The 22,832-nt window shown below is 24.4% G+C and overlaps 2 protein-coding genes across 3 annotated transcripts in view; both read right to left on the bottom strand.

Moving 5' to 3' along the window:
- The window catches only part of LOC127280471 (calexcitin-2), a 34,792-nt gene extending 32,419 nt beyond the window's left edge, over positions 1-2,373 (bottom strand). Inside the window, exon 1 of the mRNA XM_051303472.1 lies at positions 2,184-2,373. The gene's annotated coding sequence lies outside the window, so the exon portion shown is untranslated. The remainder of the gene's footprint in view (positions 1-2,183) is intronic.
- A 5,803-nt stretch (positions 2,374-8,176) lies between these two features.
- On the bottom strand, positions 8,177-14,512 carry LOC127280449 (uncharacterized). 2 transcript variants are annotated; one of them, XM_051303422.1, is made up of 6 exons: positions 14,379-14,512; positions 11,854-12,009; positions 9,710-9,751; positions 9,282-9,534; positions 8,905-9,112; positions 8,177-8,809 (listed from the first exon to the last, which is right to left on the bottom strand). In XM_051303422.1, exons 2-6 carry the CDS (start codon positions 11,972-11,974, stop codon positions 8,783-8,785), a joined length of 651 nt encoding a protein of 216 aa, XP_051159379.1. In that variant the 5' UTR covers positions 11,975-12,009; positions 14,379-14,512; the 3' UTR covers positions 8,177-8,782. The 2 variants fall into 2 exon arrangements, with proteins under 2 accessions (XP_051159379.1, XP_051159380.1); XM_051303423.1 differs by having other exon boundaries at positions 8,178-8,809; positions 9,710-9,745.
- Positions 14,513-22,832: the final 8,320 nt, after the last annotated feature.

The following is a 22,832-nucleotide window of genomic DNA, read 5'->3' as shown; positions in this document are numbered from 1 at the left end:
ATTAATATTCAATTTGTGTTTGAAAAAAATGGCGTGAAAACGAAAGAGAAAAGAGAAGCAAATACGGAATGAAAGCTCTCGGGTGATATTTAATTTTTACCAGCTTGGTGATTAAGCGAGTTTAAAATCATGATAATTGTGAAGCTAGGCAAGCTCTACACAAGAAGAAACTTTATTGCACAAGGGGAGGAAAAAAAAATTTGTCACCACATGAAAAAACAAAAGCAAATGAATAGTTCATTTTTGTCGTATTTACTTTTGGCTTTGTGTTCACTTTTCACTACAGAGAAGAGAAAAAGAGAGAAAGAGATAATATATTTTAGCGCACTGTGCAAGACAATTTTTTTTTTTTTGTTTTAATGCAAATTAAATTATTTCATCCTACTCGAAAATTAAGTGCAATTAATTGTCTTGTAATTAAAGCGAACAGAGAACAATTCTGTAATTAGAGGAACGGACTATGACTTGTTTTTCCATTCATTATTGTATGTATATATAGGTATACATATATAGAATACGTATATGAAAACCTGATTATTGTTTGAGCTAATAATATTATTATCGATTATATTTAAGTTAATTATTTTGTTTGACAATATTAATTTTAAGTAATATTTTCGAATTATAATTTTCATGATTAATGAGGTGATATTTATTATTTAATTTGCAATTAACACAAAACTATATTATATCTATCTGTCTATCCATTATTGTTAATTAATTAAATATTTAATTTATAATCTAACAATCAATCTGTGCATTTGTCACTCAATTCAATTATAATTAAAATTATAACTTAATATTATGAATAAATTTTTTTAATGAATTTTTCACACATCGTAATTATATGAATTTAAATTTCCCGCGCTCTATTTAAAGAATTGAAGCAATGTAATAAAATTCAGGGAATCCACACGTATATATGAAAATGAATATTTAATTTTTGACTTTATGATTTTTTAATTTTAGTGCGAAGCAATTGAGTAAAGTAACATTTTGCGGATTATATATAGGTTTTGGAAACAAAAAAAGGGATCAGCAAAAAGAGAAAGAAAAAAAAATTTTTTTTCTAAAGAAATTCTGCACTTTAGGTTAATTGCCTTTGCATAATTAATATATGTGCAATAAAACCTGCTATTGTAATTCTCATTAACTGCAGCTTTTACAATCCAGCATTTACCGAAATTGCTAGATTTAACAAAGCAATAATTTTGTCCCCCATACCCATGTACAATTTTCGAGCGGAAGTGAAAAATTAAAATTCACTTGAATCTTTGTATTTATATCTAAATATTATACGATTTTAATGAGATTTTTCATCTCTCAATATGAATGGAATTTTTTTTTTTAATTTTAATTTAAAAATAATTATCTCTAAAATTCAATTTAAAAAAAACGTTAATAATTTCAATTAGATGAAACGGTTTAAAAAAAATTTTTTTTTAGTAATTTCAACTCTACATCATTCAATTTTAATCAAGATTTAAAATTTAATTATTTAATTTTTTTAAAAAACAAAAGTTTAATTGTAATTCAATAATTTTTTCTCTCTTCTTTCCTTTAATTAAAAAAAAAAATTATACTGTTTTCTAAATTACAATTTGAAAAACTATGATTTTTCAAAATTAATTCAAATATTTTTAATTTCTTTATAGTTTTATTTATTTATACCTTTATATTTAAACTACATAAAATTTTTATTGTTTATAATCTTTTTTTCTGTTATTTCATTTATATCAAGCTGTTAATTATTATTAACTTGATTTACGCATGGTAATTATTAATTCTAATCACCTACTTTCCATAATTACATTTCCCGCAAATAATTATTCGCTAAAAATTATCATTTCAAAATTAGCTACTTATAATTAATTGTTTATTTACTTTTAAAAATTATAAAAAATAATTCGTTAGTTAATAATAATTTTTTAGTTATAAATAATGTTAATTGATTTTAATTTCAAATGATTTTTTTTTATTTATTTAAATTATTTATTATTTTTTTATTAAATATTTTTTTAACGAAATTTATTTATTAAATTAAAAATTATTTAATTAAATAAAAAAAATCATTGTTCTTAAAAAAATTAATAATTTTTACATTAACTTTTTTATTTAAAAAAAAAAATTGAAGAACTTTATTTTGGAGGGAAATATGAAAAAAAAGGAGAAAAACGACTCACCTTTCGTTGAATAAGAAGAAACTGGAGAAGAAATGTGTGAGGTGAAAAATCCCAAAGTGAAGTTAATTGAGGGTTTCACAATTTGAGGAAGAAGTAGCGGAAGAAATATACAAAGAGATAAATGGATCGGATCTTAGCGTGACTTCAACGACAAATGATACACAACAAAGTGCGCACCGTGAGCTCGTGCTTCCACGCTTTATACCCTGGAACTTGCACCTGTGCTTGCGCACAAGTTAGTCTTTAAAAGCTCGGAAGGTTCGCTCTTCCGGTACAGAGAGAAATGGACCATCCGCAAAAGTCTGCACGTGAACATTTTACTCATCTCTTTTCTTTATTTTTTTCCTTATTCCTCAACTTTCTTTTTCAAGATATTTAATTGTGAAAAAATGTACATTTTCAAAACTCTTCTTCAAAACTATTCTTCACAATATTATTATATTAAAAAATTATTTTATTTTTATCATTGCAACATGTTTTTTTACTGTAAAATATATTTTGTATTATCAAAAAATTTTAAATCACGAATCGACGATAAATAAAAATTTAGTAAATTTGTCCAGTTTACCAAAATGCTACGCACGCACCGTATCCCAGGTAGTTGCGCTTTTACTATCAAAAAGTACATAAACAAATTTTTTTATATTTGAAACAAATAATTACATTTATTTTTTTATTGGTGATTATTATTATTATTTTTGTCATTATTATTATTATTACTGTTTAGCTGAATGCTTGTCAATGGCCATGAAGAAAAAAGCCATTATTCTATTTTATAAAGGGCAATTATTTAGTGCGTATATGCCATGTCTCAAGCTCGAGTTACTATACTCCTTCATATACGTCTCAAGCTCATAAAATTTTTTCTTTCATGTTGCTCTTCAAATTCTATGACTCTGCATAAAATAAAATTACATCATATACTCAATTGCAAAGAGAAGCTTTCCAACTTTCACTCGAGGAAAAACATTAATTTTCTTTTCTCATCTCATTATAATATGGAATAATATAACTCAATTGGAAATAAATAAATATTTAATAGATTACAGTTCAATAAAATAATAATTAGTTCAATTTTTCCGCCATTTTGAATTTTGAAAAACTGACATCGGATTCATAATCAGTGACCTCAAAAATCCTCGATTTTTATATGAGTTTAATTTTTTTATTTTTGCCCGCCATATTTGTTCCGCCATGTTGAATTTCAAAAAAAACAATCAACGGAATGAAATAATATAGACATTCCAATAGAATATTAAATTTTTTAAAAATCAAATCAATTTATAGTGAAATGGAAAATTTTACGTGATAAAAAAAATTATTACTGAACACGTAATTAATTCATTGATTTTTATTTTTTTTATGAGAATATAACGAAAAAGAATCAATTCGGACAGCGAGGTGATAAATTGATTTTTTTTATAAACCTGTATGTGTGTATGTATGTACATGAAAATGCAGTGTAGTAGTTCATTGACAAGCTCCTCGGTATGGACCAAACTGAATTTATTTTGTTTCAAAACACCGGAGGCTTTCGTCAACGGTTCCGATTCATAAACTACAATATATATATGTCCCATAGTTACATTGCAAACAAGATATTAATTAATTGAAATTTTGAATGATTTAATTAGAAAAATTTTTTCATCAACGTTAAATTGTATATGTCATATAAAAAAAAAATTTTTTTCCCTCGAAATTTGTATTTTTGTTATAATTTTAAAATAATATTCGGTTTTACATTTTCATCGAAAATTGAAATTAACTCATACATTTTTTTCAATTGATTTGAAATATGATTAAAAATGATTTTAAAAAATTAAAATTTTCATATTTAAAACTATTACTTAGATGATTTAAAAGTTCTTTTTTTGCAAATTTAAATATAAAATTTTAGATTCCAGGTGACTGCCAACATTATAATTGTTTGTAACTATGTTCTTTAATGTGATTGTCTTGATGGACACATTTAATCGAATCAAGCATAGAATTAATTATTTCTAACCGCTATGATTTCGAAATATTTCACTTTCGCAGTATGTTCAAAAATTTTCGCGATAATTTTATTTTCATAAGTTAGTGTAAATTTTCGATTCTAATGAAATATGTTTATAATTGATAATTTATTTTATTCAAGTTTTTTTTTAATGAAATTGATTAATTGTGAAGTTTCCGAAACATCGAGTAAAGTTGAGAACGCTGCGCGCGTCGCAAATGGAAAATGGAGATGGCACGCAACAAGCCAATAACTTTCTATTTCTCCCCTCTCTTCACAGAGTGTTCTCAACTTTTACATAAAACCAAACTTTTTTTGAAATTCCCTTAAATTATTTTCAAAAAAACCCTTTTAGACTTACGATTAAAATTTGAATAAAAATTTAATTTGTTAATTAACATTTCAAAAAATTTAATTATATTTGTTAATTTTTAAAATATGGAAAATAAATATAAAAAAAAAAATTGTAAAGCAGCACCTTTAAATCGCACTTAATTATTGGATTCTCCACAGTTTCTCAGGAGTCAATTCTCATTAAAGGCGATGGAAGAAAAACATTCGGCCAATGTTACTGCTCGAGAGCAATTTGCTTAAAAATTTAATTGGCAAAGTGTTTACTTTCTAAATGAATCCGCGAAATTCTAGACATGTGTATAACTTTTAAATAAATACGAGAGAAACTTTCCGAGGAAACTATATCCTTCTTGCTGAATGTCAACATGGTTAACACGTTAGACGATAACTCGAAATGGGGTGGGGGAATCAAAAATGTTTTTTTTTTAAATATATTTTAATTTTTATTGTTAATTTTATATAATATTACGTTATTTTATAATAATCCCACCGCTGTCACCATTAATTTGATTTCTTCCGTTAAATTAATTATTTATTATTTCAAATTATTATTTAACTAACAAAAACTAAAAGTATTCCTTTTTCATATGTTTCTTTTATTCTATATGCTCTTTATCAATCGTCTAAAGTGCTAAGCGCGTGTTGCGTTAATTAAATAGAAAGTTCAATAAAAGAATCCAAAAACGTCGATAATTATAAGAGTTAAACTTGTTAATAGAATACAAAAAACTAAAACAATATAAAAGATGAAAATAGTGTAATGATTATTTATTATCAGCAAGACCATCTAATTATCAAATTTATAAATCCAATATTAGTTGATTACACAGCAATGATTAGAATAATTAACTGTAAAAATAATGGAAAATAATTTTTATAATCAAAATATTATTATTTATATTATTATTTTATAATTATTACCCAAAAAAAAATTTAATAAAATTTTATTAACAATTTTTCATCTATGGCTAATAACTTGAATTCATATGCCAATGAATATCATTGTTAATGGACGGTTTAAATTTATTATTAAATAATTCCTTTGTTAGATGGGTCGCATTCAAATGCCCTAAATGACTAATCATTAATCAATGATTGTCTCAATTACAGAAGGCTATATAATATGTCCATAGATGCATATTTTCAACGACTTTTTCAAAAGATCTAATTTTAAAAGAAATGGAATGAATCTCGGAATTTATTAAAAATAAATTTAATTTTTTGAATTAAGTAGAAGAAATGATTTTATTAAATAAATTTGAAGAAAAAAATATTGATTTCGCGTGTAAAACGCGACCTTCGCAGCAATGCAGTATATTGATATATGATGTTGGTGATCCAGGAAATATGTCTATTTGGCGAAAATTGAGAGGTCTGATATGTAAGAGTCAAGTGGTGATATAGGATCAGCTGAGATGAAAGAAACAGAGCGAGAACAGTGCAATTTCTGAGTTTCACATATACAAAGATACAAAATTCCTACACATAATGCTGATGTTGCTGTCTTAAAAAGTATATAATGAAATAATGCCTCAAACACCAATTTTAACAGCACTTTACTATACTATAACGGTAATATTGAACGTTCCAGAAGAGAAGGGACCCTACGTCAAAAAAAATTTAGGTTATGTTTAGTGATAGTTTTACCATGATAAAAAGTTCTTTTTTAATTAGGTAAAACCAAAATTAAAAGTTATGATTCTCTGAGAGTATTTTTACTCCGAAATCACAAACATAACCTAAAATTTTTTTGACGTAGAGTCCCTTCTCTCGTACATACGAAGACGAATTTTAAAAAATGACCATTTCAATAAATTAAGTTTTATTACTTTTAAGAATAATATCTTTTAGATAAATGTGAAATGATAAGCCCCCAGCAATTGATTGAACGATTTTTTCCACTTCTCGATATATATATATATATATATATATTGGGTGCCTATACACTGTGAAAAATAATGTCTCGGGCTGTCCAAGTTTTTGGTTCTTTGAACCCGTCACGTATCATGTGTGATAATATCTATAAGTAGGTTTTGCACGAGATTTATCCAACCACCCCTCCGCCCATTGGGTAATACCTTCTTCTTCTTCTTCTTTTTCCCACGAGAACAAAATTGCAAGGCTCACAACTTTCATTTATGGAGTCACTCCGTTATCGCCCAGCCTCCGGATATAATGGATTTCATTATTTTATATATATAGAGAAAGAGAGGCTTTTCTCTTGACTTTTCTTGTATGTGTAAGGGACCATATGGAGCCGCGGGTGGTGGTGGTGGTTTAGAAAAATAATGTGTTTCACGATCATTTCTTGTTCTATGTCAAAAAAGACGCTTACCCTAGGACCGGGATATTTTTTTCAAATGATTGAGATTGGTCGAAGTAAAAAAAAGTGACACGACAAAAAAAGGAAAACTCTTTTTTTTGTCGTTTTACTTTCTGATTAGGATATTTATATATCATTTGTAAGAAAACAAATTATATCTGTCAATTAAAAATATTTTATATAATTATTTAATTTATAAACAATAATCAAAAATTGATAATAATAAATTCAAAATTAATTTATTTAATTATGTAAAAATTAACAATCAAAATAATAAATAAAATTAAATAACTGTAATAAAGTATAAGTTATGTTGTAATTTAAATTTATGTAATTATGAATACATGATTTCTTTTTTTAAAAAAACATTGATATTTAAAGTTATCGTTAGCTGATAATATTGGGTTTTCATAGTCGCTAATGTAGAAATCACATTTTTTTACTCTTTTGGTACATAAATTTCCGGCAGTCGGTATCATTTTCACGAAATAAATTTCTTTTTCCATCAGAAGATAATTATGAAAATTTTACTTTTAGTTCATTTTATATTCAAAATACGAACGTTTTAGTAGAAACTTATTTTTGTTAATAAAAACTATAAAATACTTAATTTAAAAAAGAAATATCAAAATAATATAAAATAAATCAAATCTCATCAAATCTATATTAATTATACAGTAAATACTTGAATGATAATTTTTTTTTGAAAACTTATTTAATTTCTTTGAAATTATAAAATAGCAAATTAAAAAAAGAAAACAGGTAAAAAGAGAGAATCTTCTTCTTCATTTTGTTCATTCGAATGCTTTATTTATATATGCTTATTGAGTGTGACGTAGAAATTTTTTTTTAAGAAGAGAAAATGTTCGACATACAAATAATTTCAATATTAATTGTAACAAGTTGCGCATTATACATGTATAATAATTTATAATAAATTGTTATTCATAATTAATCCAACTTATAAATATATATATATATATGTACTTCACACAGGTCGCAATTAACAATTTTTTTTCAAAAATGCACATTAAATTTATAATTTTTCAATTTTTTTATTACAAATATAATACGAATTTTTAGATGAAAAAAAAAATAATAAATAATTTATAAATATCAGACATTATTAATGACAATACATATTATTTATAATGAAAATAAAAATACAATTTTCAACAATATAAATATATTATATATGTATATATTTTTTTTATTTATAATATAACGAATACCCTAGTTTAGGGCTATAATATATATTTAATATATAAAACAATTTGTAGATTTCTCAAAAAAAATTAATTATATGAAAATTAAAATTTTTTATAATAAAAATTTCTGCATTAATAAATAAAAATAATCATTTACAAGAGAACGTAAAATAGAAAATAATTAAATCTTCTTAATTTTTTATTTATTCAACAATAACAGCAATTTGTTTTTTATTTTATTCATTCGGCAAAAAATTGACGAAAATTTTTATTACAATTTATAAACAAGATTTTAAATAAAAGAAAAAATTGGAGAAACAACAATATTTTTTTTTGTTTTGAAATGAGAATAATAGGAAATTATTTTACAAAACTAGAGTATAGTGAAATTTCTTATATATTTGATAGTACGTGCATTTAGAGATTTTTTTTTTTTTTTAATAATAAATTCTCTCCTCGCGCAATTATTTATATTTTTATATTTGAAAGATTCTTAAGTATCAGTCCCAAGAGAGTTATTTTTTCTCAATATGATTCTACAAGTTAATTTGTTTGTCCATTTTATTCAATTTGGCACGTAAAATCGAATTTTTTTTAATATATGCAAAAATCAGTACTCTTTTTAAAAAAAAATAAAGAAAAACAATTTTTTTCCTCCCCTTTTCCAATGAGAATTATTTAGCCTCTACTTATTAGAATAAGACGACTAATTTATGTTCTATTTCAAATTAGCATTCGTATTACGCTGAAAAAAAAGTAAAAAGCACTGTTATTATTTATTAATTTTTTTAATAATTATCACTGAAATATAATTTTTAAGAAAAAAAATTATATAATTACCATTATTTTCATGAATCTAAATTGTCTTGAATTGTCATTTGTTTCCCGATTTTTAGGAAGCAAAATAATTTCTTCGCTACTATCATCATTGACAAATGGTTCCGTCGACTCGTGTAAAAATCCTTCCGATTCCTTTGATTCCTCATTGCTCTCTGTGTTCTTTAAAAATCTCTCATTTTTCTCACTTGGCAATCTATAATTTATATTCCTGAAAAATGTTTTTATTTTTTTATAATTTTTATTTATCAATTATTAATTTTTGAAATATTTAATAATAATTATTGTATAACAAAAATTTTACTTGTACGATTATGAATCACAATTCTTCTTTTATTTATAAATGTTTTGACTGAAAAAAAAAATTCTCCATCTATTACCTCGTAATATCATTTTCTTCTTTTGATGCAATTGATTCGTTGCTATCCCAATCGCGAGAAGGTAAACTTTTTCCTTTCAATATATTCATCCACCTAACTCGATATTTTCCAGATGACGGCATCGGATGACGTTTATTAATCAAGGGAGACAACATCCATTGATCGTTTACCAAAGGTAGAACAATATTTTTATTGTCTTCATTCATTCGTAAGTTACTTGATCCAAAATTATTTCCACTTCGCTTACCGTGGGCTGTAATTAATTTTTTTTTTTTAAATAAAATGTAGCATAAATCAAATTTGAAAAGTTTGAAAAGTAGATTAGAATTTTTTAACAAAATTATAGTACAAATGAAAATTTTTCTTTTTGGGAGAAATTAAAAATTTTATGCGTGCAGTGGAGAGAATCACTAAATAAAATTACTCACCGCCCCAACAAGAATGTCCATAGCTCAAACAAGAACCTGAAACTCAAATAGAAATAAATTATTATTATTAATTAATTATTTCGCCACAATTTAAACGCTAAAATATTATTTCTTAATTTTTTTCTCTGTATTGAATGTGTATATTCAATCCACCTCGACCCACGTAGAAATTTTTCAACCTATTATCAATTAGTAATTGCTTCGTAAAAGTTTGTAAGCTCACTGTTATTTAAAAAAAAGTTTCTTTTTAACTGTCGAGCACTTGAACTTTTAATAAAATGTTTAATAATTTTTAAGTGGCTTATATTCAATAAAAATTTATCTTATTATTTTATTTCATTGAATTTAAATAAAAAAATTCTAATTTAAAAAAAATTTGTAATAGAATCACATTTTCCTCTTCGTCATTTTTAAAGGGATAAATTTTTTTTTTTTTTGCAAAAGAAAATAGATTTATTATAATTTTTTTTAATATTATAGCGACTGAAAATGGATTTTATTAGGCACAAGAAATGATGAATGCAGATTATGAAGTTGTGCCCTCTGTGGAAGGTATTCAATTTTCTTTTAAAGACTTTTTTTTCGTTATCAAAGGCTGAGCGCTTTTCCTTGTTCAGATACTCTTCGACCAATAATCAACAGGTGCCCATGGGAATTGGTGAACCAGTGCAAAAAAAAACTCATTCAACCTGATTGTAAATCAGAAAAAAATTTGTTAAACGATTTACTATTTAATTAGATTTCTTAAATATTTTGGTGACAATAAATATAATAACTCCTTGATTGTCAAAATATTTAACATTGTTTATTTAAAAAAAACATTTTTTTCCAAAAAAAAACATTTTTATTGATTTAAAAAATAAATTCTATTACCGAATAATTCTCTTCGTGTGCTACGTATTTTGTTTTTGTATATTTATAGAGAGTTTCAATTTTAACTAGCAACGTCCCATTGCAATTACAGGAAAAGTGATTTCAATCGTTTTGAAGAAACATGTAGTAATGAGTCGTGCTGTACATTCTAATTTCCATTCCGGAATAAGATTGGAATGGTCTTTTAACGAATAAGAAGCCGAGTAAAATGTTTTGAGTGTATCCTAGATTGCACTTTAATTAATTGCAAAATGTAAATGTTTTTTACATGCTTTAGACCCTTTACCTTTATTATAAATATAAGAACATTTAACTAATATGCAATAAAATCTATGTTATTCTTCATTTTCTAGAAAATAATATTAACAGAGAAATCTAAACGAATCGGATTCAAAGACAATTTTGCATTTTTTTTAAGCAATTAGAAGATTAGAAAGAATTTGAATCCGTTCTTCATCTAAAAATTTCCACAGAAGATCTTAAATTACCGACGGTAGTATCTGAATTTGCCTTTATTATTCTGAAAAACTCCGCTAATCTGAAACTTGCGTCATCAGTGTGTAACCTATCATCAGAATAGTTAAGTTCTTCATACAGCAGTCTATTTCAACCTTGGCATCTGTTTCGTTACAGGTCTATTTTTCATTGGCACCCGTCAGCTATTTTTCATCAAAGTAACGAAACTCGGTTCAAAATTAAAGGTACCAAATTCCTGTATCTTGGAGAATAAGCTTAAGTTTCCTAAATAACGTAACGGATTTTGGAATCTCCTAAAATTAGATTAAGCTTAAGTTTCCTAAATTATCATTTTCTCTTTCTCTCTTTCTGTCGCAGAAAAAAATAGGACACAGTCAATAGTACACAGAAAATTAAAAGGCATTAAAATAAGCTGCAACGCTTATTATTTTAATCCAATTTTTCTTATTTTAATCCATTTTGGTATTAAAATAAGCAAAATTGGATTAAAATAATAAGCGTTGCAGCTTATTTTAATGCCTTTTCATTTTCTGTGTACTTATTTTAACAAAATTAACTAAATATTCTCACTGGATGAGCTTAACATACAGATTTAATATAAAATCCGCAAAAATTTTCACGCCTTCTAATATGATGAAGTACCTTCATTCAATTATTTTTGTTTAGAAAAATAAATAGCGAATTGTTTAAATAAACTTTATTAATGAATTGAAAAATAATTGATTAATTGATAAAGAAAAAAAAATTCAATTTGTTTCATTAACTTTAAATAAATAAGAGATTTTTCGTCCTACCTGCAGCGCAACCGGCGAAACAAAAAACCAACATGAAGATAAGGGACCATGTTACACCTGTCAGACTGTACGAATTCTTCGTTACTACCGCACCGTGTTTTCCTCGCATGTTTAAATTCATTTCTTCTTTACCTCCTATTATTTCTCTTTTCTTGTCTGAAAGTACAATTTTTAAAAAACTAACTAAACAAAAATTAATGAATAATAATAGGTCAAAAAAAAAATCAAACTTCATTAACTTTAAGCTAAACAAAAGCTAAATATTTTATTTATTTAAAAAAAGTATATGGGCTAAAAATTGAAAAAATCAAAAATTATGAATTCTTATAATATTTTAAGGAACAAAATTTTGAAACAGAAAAAATTATTCTACATTTGAAATAACTTTTTAGAAAAATTCTATGAATATATAAACTGATTTTTATCAAAAATATTATAAATTTAATTATTTTAAAAAAAATCACATTTCCTTTTCTGTTTCAGTTAAATAATAATATACATGCAAAACGTCTTTTATTTCCCATCTATAAAAAATGTAATGATTATTACCAAAGCAAAAGTAATAAGAAAGTAATTATGTTTTCAAATTAATAAAATCATAACCAACGTTTTCATAGTTTATTCGCACAATATTTTTAAGACACATTTTAACTTTATGAGAAAGAATTCTAAATTGAAATTGAAATTGAAATTGTAGGTTGAATTTATTTTTTACACATTAGTATGAAAAATATTTAATAACATATTATATATTATGTTTATAATTCAGCATTATATTTATTAAATTTATTTTCTTTTTAACGATCTTGTAAAATTTTCACATGACAATAATTTATTTTTTAACATAAAATTTCAGTAAAAATTTTATAAAATTGTTAATAAAGAAAGAAAATTAAAAAAATATATTTTTTTTCATTAAGCAAGAAAATTTGTTTGTATTGTTGCAAATAAAATTTTATGGGATTTATGAGATATGTTTTGAAACAGAAAGTGAACAGAAAAATAGCACTGTGTGCATTAGGGAAAAAGTTTTCTTTACTCTTAGATTCGGAAAGTCTCTTGAGCCACACAAACGTCATCCTTTGACTTCACAAACTGATTATTGCATCAATAGGATATGTGATCAAAACAAAGAAAAATTTAATTCGTACAAAGAAACGTCACTATTTTCAAAGCCCAAGTTTGTGAAAAAAAAATTTAATTTTGTTGTTAAAAAATTAAATTAAACTAAATTTCAACATTTTTATTTTATACTTATTGTTGTTAATTTTTGTCAATTAAATTTTTTTTATATAAATAAATTATTTATCCGTAAATATATTTAGTAAATTATTTATGAAAATTTATTTATTTTCTAAATAACTTTTGTTTAAATAAATTTTTTATTATTATTTATTGATATTTTATTTTTTTGAAGAAAAGTCGAAACTTTTTTTTATGTTAATGTCAAGTAAAGTCATTTGAAGATTGTAATTAAAATTTAATTTTGTTTGAATTATTAATTTACTTTACAAAAATACATTGTATTTCTCACAATTTCAATTAAAAGGAATAATTATGTTTTTTCCATTAAATTAATTAAATTTTGCATCGTGATAGAATTAATTTTTCATTTAATCTTAAAAAAAAAAATTTTTAACTTTCGAGACAGAAAATTATAAACATTTAAAAAAAATTATCTGTAAATTTTTTTTTATTAGATTTTTATTTTTTATATTCTTAAGAGTATAAAAAAAATTATACTGTTTGTATTAAAATTAAATATGAAAATGATTAGAAAAAAATAAAATATACCTAATAGAAAATTTTCCACGTTTACTTTTAAAATTTATTTCAATAAAGTGGAAAAAATTGTTCATAATTGGATATCTGCCAATAACATGAATGTAATTTTTACCCACTAAATAATAACAACAAAATTATCCATTTTTTAAAGCCTTATTAACTTTGAAGGGAGAATTCTTTTTTTCTTTTTAAATTCGAATATCAAAAAGTTAATACTAAAGTTTTTTAAAAATATATTTCGCGTGATTTTTTCAAAAACGATAATTAATTAATAAAATTTTATTTTGCAAGCCTGTTTACTATAATAAATAAATAAATAAAACTTTAAAGAAATATATCTTATATTTAATAAAAAATATTTTGTAGAAAATTATTTTTGTATTGAAAAAAATTTAATTAGTTAAAAAAATTGAAAATAACGAAAAGAGGGAAAAGAAAAAACCAAAAAAATTAGGCAATAAAAATAAGAAAACAAAAAATATGAAATTAGAGTCAAAAAAATTTATTTATAAAATAAAAATCATTTTAAAAAAATTTTTTTACAACAAAATTTGTCTATAAAATAAAAATCATTTTGAAAAATTTTTTTCCAAAAAATTTTGCGAATAGAAATGAAAAAAAATGAAAATTAAAACAAGAGTTTCAAAAAAACTGCAAGAAAATCATCAAAGCAGAATATGTGACACTGAAGAAAATAAATCTCCGTAAAACCAATTTTATTAAAAGCACTGTGATCGCACCTCAACAAATTTTCCTTGAGGCGAAAAAATTGCACTCTTTTGTAAAAAGACACTTGCTAATATTATAATCACGTTCTATTGTTATAATGAAAAATTTAAATATCTTAGTCAACATTGACGAAGGATTCGTAACAGAACTCAAGATAAAATCGTAACTACGAAAGCTTTTATAGACACACCATGAAAATTTCAATGGTGGGGTTGGTCCAGGCGCGCTGCAGAAAATGCGCACCTACGCTATCAACAGATTAACAGAATATGTACCCTCAACAATATGTCAAAAAGACATTTAAAGGTCAAAATTCAATTAAATTTTTGCAAAAAAGGTAAAAAGAAATTTTTTAAATTGGTTCATTTTTTCAAAAAACGCACCCTTTTTTTCTTATTCGACCCCCCCCCAAATGTTTCTTTCGATTGGACTCGAAACTATTTTATGAATTTATAACAAAAAAGCTAACTATTTATAAATAAAAAATGGCGTTTAAAAGAAAGATTTTATATTTTCAATTTTTAAAAAGATTTTCTATTTCAAAAACTTTGAATATTTTTTAATAATAAAATGTAGGTGACAATATTTTTTAATAAATTTCCAAAAAGTAATTATAGTCAATTTTTGATAAAGGATAATTCCAGTTCACTACGTTGTATTTTATATTTTCGTTGAATAATTAAATTAACATTTACAATATTTCCAATGTGTTAAAGAACTTGAGTGTTTTTCATTACAAACTCCTACACTTGAAAAAAAAATAAAAAAATTTTTTTTTTTAAATTTCAAAAATGCAGTAGGTATCAATTAAATTTTAAAGAAGTATTAAATTCAATTATTTTTCAAGTCAAATTCCAGGGAAACTTGCATTACTAAAGCGCATATTTTCTATAAATATAATTTCATTTGTCACTTGTAGAAAAATAAATAAAAAAATTTAATATTTATAAAAAGTTTCGAAATATTGAGATTTTATAGAAAATTAATTTTTTTATTGTGGTATGAAACTTTCAATCAAGGTATAAAAATATCATAAATATAACCTCTATAATTTTTTGCTTTTTAAGTCCCTTATTTCTTCAAAGCCCGTCTCACGTACGTAATTTCAATTTTTGGTCATATCTTTTAAATTTTACGACTCAGAAAATAAATTAAAAACAAAATTCTATTTTTTCACAAAAAACAAAACAGAAAGTGCTATTCCGCGTGACATTTAGTTTTTGAAAAATATTTGAAAAATATATCTGCTATAAACTGGGCAAAATGTGCCCCATGGGTGAATAAAAAATTCATTATTTTCCTAATAAGAACTGAATGCCGAGTATTTATTTTCGTGCCCGAATAAATACTGGTATTAAAAAGTATTTTTCCAAGCTTTATCGAGGGCCTTCGCATATGATCGATATTTAATTGAGAAGTATAGAAGAATAAAGAGAATGTGAGTTATAGTAAAAAAAAAAGATAAATTATTTTTAAAAAACACACTGATCCTTTATACTTATATATATATCCTTGAATGAATGTCCGAATGAAAAGAAATGATAATATTTAATTTTCTTCAAGTATATATAGGTACCTATACTCTCATCTCGAAGAGAGCGCATAATTTTATACACTTCGACGACGAAACATTCCCGAGGTACTCGTACATTATTCGACAACGAATAAAATAAGCGCATATACAGTATAATATCAAAAAAGTATAAATGCATATATACTCGATATGAGAATAAATATGGCGCACGAGCATCTCAAGACGCAAAACTTTTGTTCACATTTTTCTTACTTTTTTTTTCTTCTTTTTTTTTATATAAATATATCGGTTTTTCCATATTTTCTTTGCAAATTTTTTTGTTGCAACTAAATTTTCTTATTTTGTCTTTTGGCAATTTAAGAAAATAATTCTTCCCACTAAAAATACTCTTTTATTTATAGTTAAATTATATGTCAAATAATTATCCGTCTTTCTGTCCGCCTGTCCGTCCATCTGTCTGACTCTCCTGTATGTCCTACTGTCTGTCTGTCCGTCTGTCCATCTGCCTGACTGTCCTGTATATTCTACCGTCTGTCTGTCCGTCCATCTGTCTGACTATCCTACTATCTGTCCGTCCGTCCGTTTGTCTGATGATTAATGTATTATTATTTTCTTTTATGAATTTAACTTTTTTTTATAGTTTTTTTATTTTCGATTTTGTTCGATTCGTATAAAAAAATTGTTTTCTTAACATTATAAACTGGTAAAAAAAATATTTGGCATTTTATGGAAAAAGTGATAGTTTAAAAGAAGAATGAGAGAGAATTAAAAAAAAAAGAAAAGATTTGCAAATGAGTAGTTCATATATGCAGTTGAAAAAATGGAATAAAAGAACATTTTTTAATTTCAGATGCAATAATAAATCATAAGCTAATTTTTCAAATTAGAAATACATGATAAAATGTTAAAAACTAAATAAGAAGACACAATAAAATATATAAATGAAATAAACTCAAGGAATCAGTAGAAAAACTCTCCAATAGTCAGCCTTTAATAATTCTCTATGTATAGAAAAAAAAATCTCCAATAAAATTCTCTTTATCTAAACTAGGGTAAAAATGAATATTAAAAAAAGATTCTTATTAAAAATAATAAAAATAGGGTAAAAAATAGTTTTATAGAAAAAAAAATATATTTGTCGGTAAATATTTTCTTTTTATTAAAAAAAAAATCTAAAAGTCTTGCATTGTATAGCCATTTTCTTACACCTCTTCGCACATAAAATAACATGTACCTATATATACATATATGCACCTGGAGCTTTTGAACTTTGCCAACTCACAACGCTTCAGGTGTAAATTTACCATGTTAATACGCGGTTTTACAGTTTGCGTCATAATCGTCTTATATTTTCTCATATAGGAAAAGCGCAATTCCACAAGTAATACACATTTATGAATAATAAAGCAAAAAAAACCAACTTGCTCGGACAAATAATAAACTTCTATGCAAATTATTTTTTAATCTTCTTTTTTTAAATAATGTAATTTTTATATTCGATTTTAGTATAAATTGACCTAAGGTTAACCTAACCTATTCTATACGTAAAACTTAGGTCAACATAACCTCTCATTGTCATAAGTTCAACATAACCTAAATCTAAACTTAATTTTAACCTAACCTAAAATAAACTTTAACCTGAGATAAACCTAAGATAATAAAACTAAATTAGTTGAAACTTAATAAACCTAAAAACAAGCTAACAAAAATAAAATAAAAAATATATTTTTAAAGAGAATATATTTTTATTTTTGATTTATAAAGCAAAGTCTGTTGTTACATTTCTCGCTCTCTTTTTTTATGTATGAATATAATCCACTTCTTGATCCAAAAACAAGGCAAAATTACTTGTCCGTTAATCTGTGACTCTATTAAACTAGATTTAATATTTTTGTTATCTTTATTCGTGGATTATCTTCAAGAGGATCTGCTCAACTGTTTTTGTGTTACATGTACCTCTTGATGGAAAATTTGAACTCTTCAAAATTGAATGTTTGGCTTTAGAGAAAAAAAAATATAACACCTGAACTTTAAGGGGAAAATTTGAAAAAAAAATTTACATTTAATGTTAAAATTAAAAAAAATTAAGTATTTAATAATTTTATTTATTTAAATACATATATGAAGTGGAATTTTTTTTTATAAATACCACCTTAAATACAATCTTGTTATTCTTCATTTCACTGACAATGGAACTTTCCTAATTTTGAAATACAGTTTCTGACGAATTTTAAAACAAAAACAAAAAATATTCATAGCTCCACTGAGATCTAATAATGTACTTTTTAACTCCGGTAAATTGTAATTTATAAAGTAGGTTATATAATTTTTATACATATATAAGAAAATTAGAAACAATACCAATTAGCAAATATATATTTCAGAGAAAAAAAAATTAATATTTATTTCGGAACTTAATAAATATTTCTTTGTTTAAATTTTCGAATTAATTTTTATTTGATAAAAAGAAATTATTTTCCCCAAAATAATTCATTTGATAAAATAAATATTTTACATATACTTATATATAAATGTAAATTATTCCTAAAATAGACAAAAGAAAAAGTAAATTATTTTTAATAATTATTTGAAAAATACTAAAAAATATAAAAGAAAAATAATTTTCATGAAAATACAAAATTACAGGAAAAATTTGATCACGAAAATCATTCAATTCTGTGCAAAAACATTTTTTGAGTGTCTGTTCTCTTATACATATATGTTGTGTATACAATGTTAATTATATTAACGCTAAAAACAATTAAAGAAAATGTATACGCGTGCAAAAGGGAAATTTGTTAAGAAAATAATTATAGTGATAACAATTCTTGATAGAAATTGCAGAAGATTAAAAGCTTCTCAAGGGGATTTTATATACTGCACTTCACTATACATATATATATTTCAGAAAAAGTATCGTTATACTATACACAACATATACGTAAATCGATATTTCATTCATCTCATCTTCAGCTCGCCTACATACACATTTCCATCTTATTCTCTTAAACATTTTCCCCCGAGAAAGCAACTATTTGTAAATTTTAATCTTCCTATATTCTATAATAGAAAATTCGTAGTGGAACTGAAAAAATTTTTAATTGCATACGTAAAATCCAATTTTATTTAATTTTAAATATATTATTTTTAATATTAATATAAATTTCAAATTAGTTTTAGATAAATATTAATTAAATATATAATATTATATGTATACTAAATTCTACAGTATAATTAACACAAAGCAAAAATATGTAAAACAATGAAATTAAATAAAATATTTCTAATTTAATAAAGAAAGTTTTAATATTGTGTTGCTATAATAATTATGAGAAATTTTATGGAATAATTGTGCGTACACATATCGCAAGAATTAATTAATTTCTCCATATAATTATTATTATCATATACTGACAGAATACAGCATTATTAGTAAACTGAAAATTGACTAAGGTAGCTGTATACCACCCATCTTAATGTAAAGCACTAATCAAGAGAAACTGAGTCAATAGAGCATAACATATTGTTTACTATAGGATATCAAATGCTCAAACATGGCCATTTTCAATTACAATAACGAAATTGAGAGCACATTATTTGATGTAATTCAACATTTTTATAATCCTATTTTGAATATTCCGAATTCAATAAGAATTTATTTTTAATAACTACCATACTGATACAGACTCTTTAAAAACTCACTAAAAACTCCAACTAGACGAAAACTAGACTAAAACTAGACTTGTTTAGACTGAAGAATATGAAGTGTTATTTTTTTAAATAAATGTAAAGTGTATTACTTTTCTTCATTGCGAATCAAAGCCTTGTAAACTCGTAGACGTCAAGATGAAGATGAGGGGAATTTAGCGACTTACTCTTGTTTTTAATTATCTTCAACCCCCGGTTTCATGCGGCTCAAATCCAATAACGATGGTTGACGGCTTAGCTGCGATGTTCCTTTAAGCGTTTAATTTAAGCATTCACAAAGATAACGATAATACATATATATCCACCCCGCGCGCAATTTACGCATATTAATTCTCCTATGTTCAAATCTGCCTCAGGAATAATGTTACAAAATTATTTCTCGCATTCCTCACGCAAAAGTGAGTATAGCTGACACGATAAAGTTACTTCATCACTGTTTTTAATTTTAATATTTGTTTTTTTTTCAAAATGTCATATACATACTGTGGATCATAAACGTCAAAGCTAACTGTAATTTAACATAAATATTAATTAAAAATAAACTTAGTTCTACTGTTTTACATAATTTTTGGAACGTACCGTTCGAAATTAGCCTTTTGTACCCATTTGGTATACTAAAAGTAATGGTTATCTAAGTATCCTTAAAAATCTGAAGGTACTAAATTTTGGTTTTTCCATTTTACATTACTAATTCTTCTGCTCCTCATTGTACATTTTTTCTAATTACTGCAATTTCCTTATAGTCCATCAGTACCTAATAAAGGTTCTCTTTTAGGCTTTGTTACAAAAATCCGTTAAAATTGCTAAAAAAAAGATTTTTGATGTTAAATCACCCCAATTGCAGATTCTATTTTTTTGCGCTTTTCTTCTTTTGTCAATATTTTTAAACTTAAATCCGTGTTTGAAATTGATCTAGATTTTCTTGATTTCGCATCGATATTTACAGAAAAAATTATTTCTCTATTACTAATTGATTCCTTAAACTAAATTATTCAATACAAATAAATTTTTGTTATTTCTGAAGAACTACTGAGTGGAAATTATTAGATCGAAAAGTAGCTTTTATGCCTATTAATCATGAGTAAATCATAATTGATACTTAATGAGTACCAAGTGGGAAATAAGAAGAAGAAGAAGGAAGAAAATATTCAGTATTAAGAAAATGGAAGTCGAAAGTTAGATGTCTAAATTATCCGATAATATTATTATACGCATGATATGAATTTGAAGAGGAGCCTCTTGACCCTTTTGAGAAATTTCAACCCAACAGCATATAGATATTCGTTCAACTGATAAGGCAAATGTATATATATATACATCAAGTGAGTGAAACGTTAACGATGCGCGAAACACCCACGACACAATAACGAGAGTCAGTAAATCGACAACTGTTGCATTTACATGGCAACTCGTTTATTCCTCTCAGGATTTTATTTTTTATTTATTCATTTTTTTTCGTTCTCTATTTTATTGTTTCGAGTATGTATTTTCCCGTGGCAAATGGTCCGTATTTAAACATAATGCGTATATACATGTATATATGTATTAAATACAGTGAATAAAATCCAGGGGAATAACGACTTTTTATGTACTGTTAATGAATACATTTAACGAGAAAATTAATGCCTTTGAAAGTCATTCCGGATCTTCTTGCAAATATATATATATGTAGCATTGTTACCATTATTGTGATTTAAATAAATACAGTTACGAATTTTACATGGTTCGATGCATTTTTGATATATTAATCAATTATTTAAAAAAAAACCTGCTGTATTTGAAGGAGAATTATAAAATTTGTAGAATTTAGACAAAGGACGATTAAATTTTTTTTAAAAATATTTTGTAATGAAAATCAAATTTCAAATTTTTCTTTTTTCCTTGGCAATTTATATGTTCATTTTCAAAGCTCAGAGGAAATAGGAACTTGCAGGAATTACATTTTACAGATGAATATGCTTTCCCGACTTTAATAACGTTTGCGCTTCTTTAATATCGTATGAAAATTCAAACCCATTTACGCGAGTAAATTTATCCTGTTTAGTAGGTGTTAATCAATCTGACTTTACTCTTTGAGATTGAGTGGGGGGAATTCCATCCACCTTCACACTTATTTTATTTTCCTAGTTTTTCTATAACAAAAAAATAAAAACCGTTTGAAATTTTCTGTTTTAATATTAATTTTTTTTAATGTTATAAAAAAAAAATTAATTATATTTCCAAAAATCTTTTAATATTAGGAAACTATTTTTTTTATCTAGTATATTATTTATATTTATTTAATTATATAATATATTATATATTATGATATATTTATATTATTATTTATTCTAAAATTGATTTCGAAAAATATTTATTTAAAGAAAAAATTATTATCCAATCCGGAAATTGTAAAATCTAAAAATTGAGTATAAAAAATAAATAATAAAATTTGCATCACAAGAGTCGATACACTAATTAATAGATTCTCAAAGCTAGAGATAATAAATTATTTTCAATTTTTGACAGGAAAAGCTTATATGTAAATAATGATCGCGAACTTTGAGGCTGTATTATGATTTTTTTTCTTATTCTTTCATTTTTTTTTTCTTTTATTCCTGTTGTGAAAAGAAATGAACAACCTGTGTGGTATGCAAAATCTGAATTTCAGAGTGAAGAATGCTGTTGTGTCATTTTCTTTATTGTCGACCACGTTTTCTGTCATGAATTTCAATTATTATTATTTTTTTTAGAAAAGTCCACGCTTTTCTCTCGCGCATAAAAAAAGGTGAAATATATATATACCTATATTCGTAGAACATTTTTTTTTTAATTCACTCAAATTTACTAAAAAATTTTTTTTGCTTTTTTTGTAATTTCGTATGACGTGGTCAGCATAATATGTATATCTATATTTTTTTTAGTTTGAAATAATTTTTCGTATTACGTAGGTAAATAATATATATTTATATATAATGTTTGGACGTCTTAACACAGCGTAGTTACATAAAAAATATTTCTATTAAAAGTATAATGTTGATTTAGTAAATTAATTATTTGTTTGATTCACCTATATATATAATTAAAATCTTTTTTGAAAAAATTTTTCTTTGCGAATTGAAAATTGTGACGTTTTGAAATTATTTTATTCAAATTTTATTTTGCAAATAGTAAGAGAATAGTTATGATTTATTATATTTTAATTTATTATTTATTATAGTTATATTATTAGTATTATTTATTA

The sequence above is a fragment of the Leptopilina boulardi genome, unplaced genomic scaffold, assembly GCF_019393585.1.
Source record: "Leptopilina boulardi isolate dan_hultmark-lab unplaced genomic scaffold, ZJU_Lbou_2.1 LbouV2_248, whole genome shotgun sequence".
Classification (NCBI taxonomy): Eukaryota; Metazoa; Arthropoda; class Insecta; order Hymenoptera; family Figitidae; genus Leptopilina; species Leptopilina boulardi.
The sequence above is the reverse complement of the archived record's forward strand: the minus strand, read 5'-3'. Positions and strand labels throughout refer to the sequence as shown.

What these genes read in the sequence shown, in the direction of transcription:
- LOC127280449 (XM_051303422.1), bottom strand. Translation starts at nt 11,974, where the DNA reads ATGAATTTAAACATGCGAGGAAAACACGGTGCGGTAGTAACGAAGAAT. An exon ending in TGGACATTCTTGTTGGGGCG is followed by an intron (nt 9,535 to 9,709) that starts GTGAGTAATTTT and finishes AATTAATTACAG; the next exon opens with CCCACGGTAAGCGAAGTGGA. An exon ending in GAAGAAAATGATATTACGAG is followed by an intron (nt 9,113 to 9,281) that starts GTAATAGATGGA and finishes AACATTTTTCAG; the next exon opens with GAATATAAATTATAGATTGC.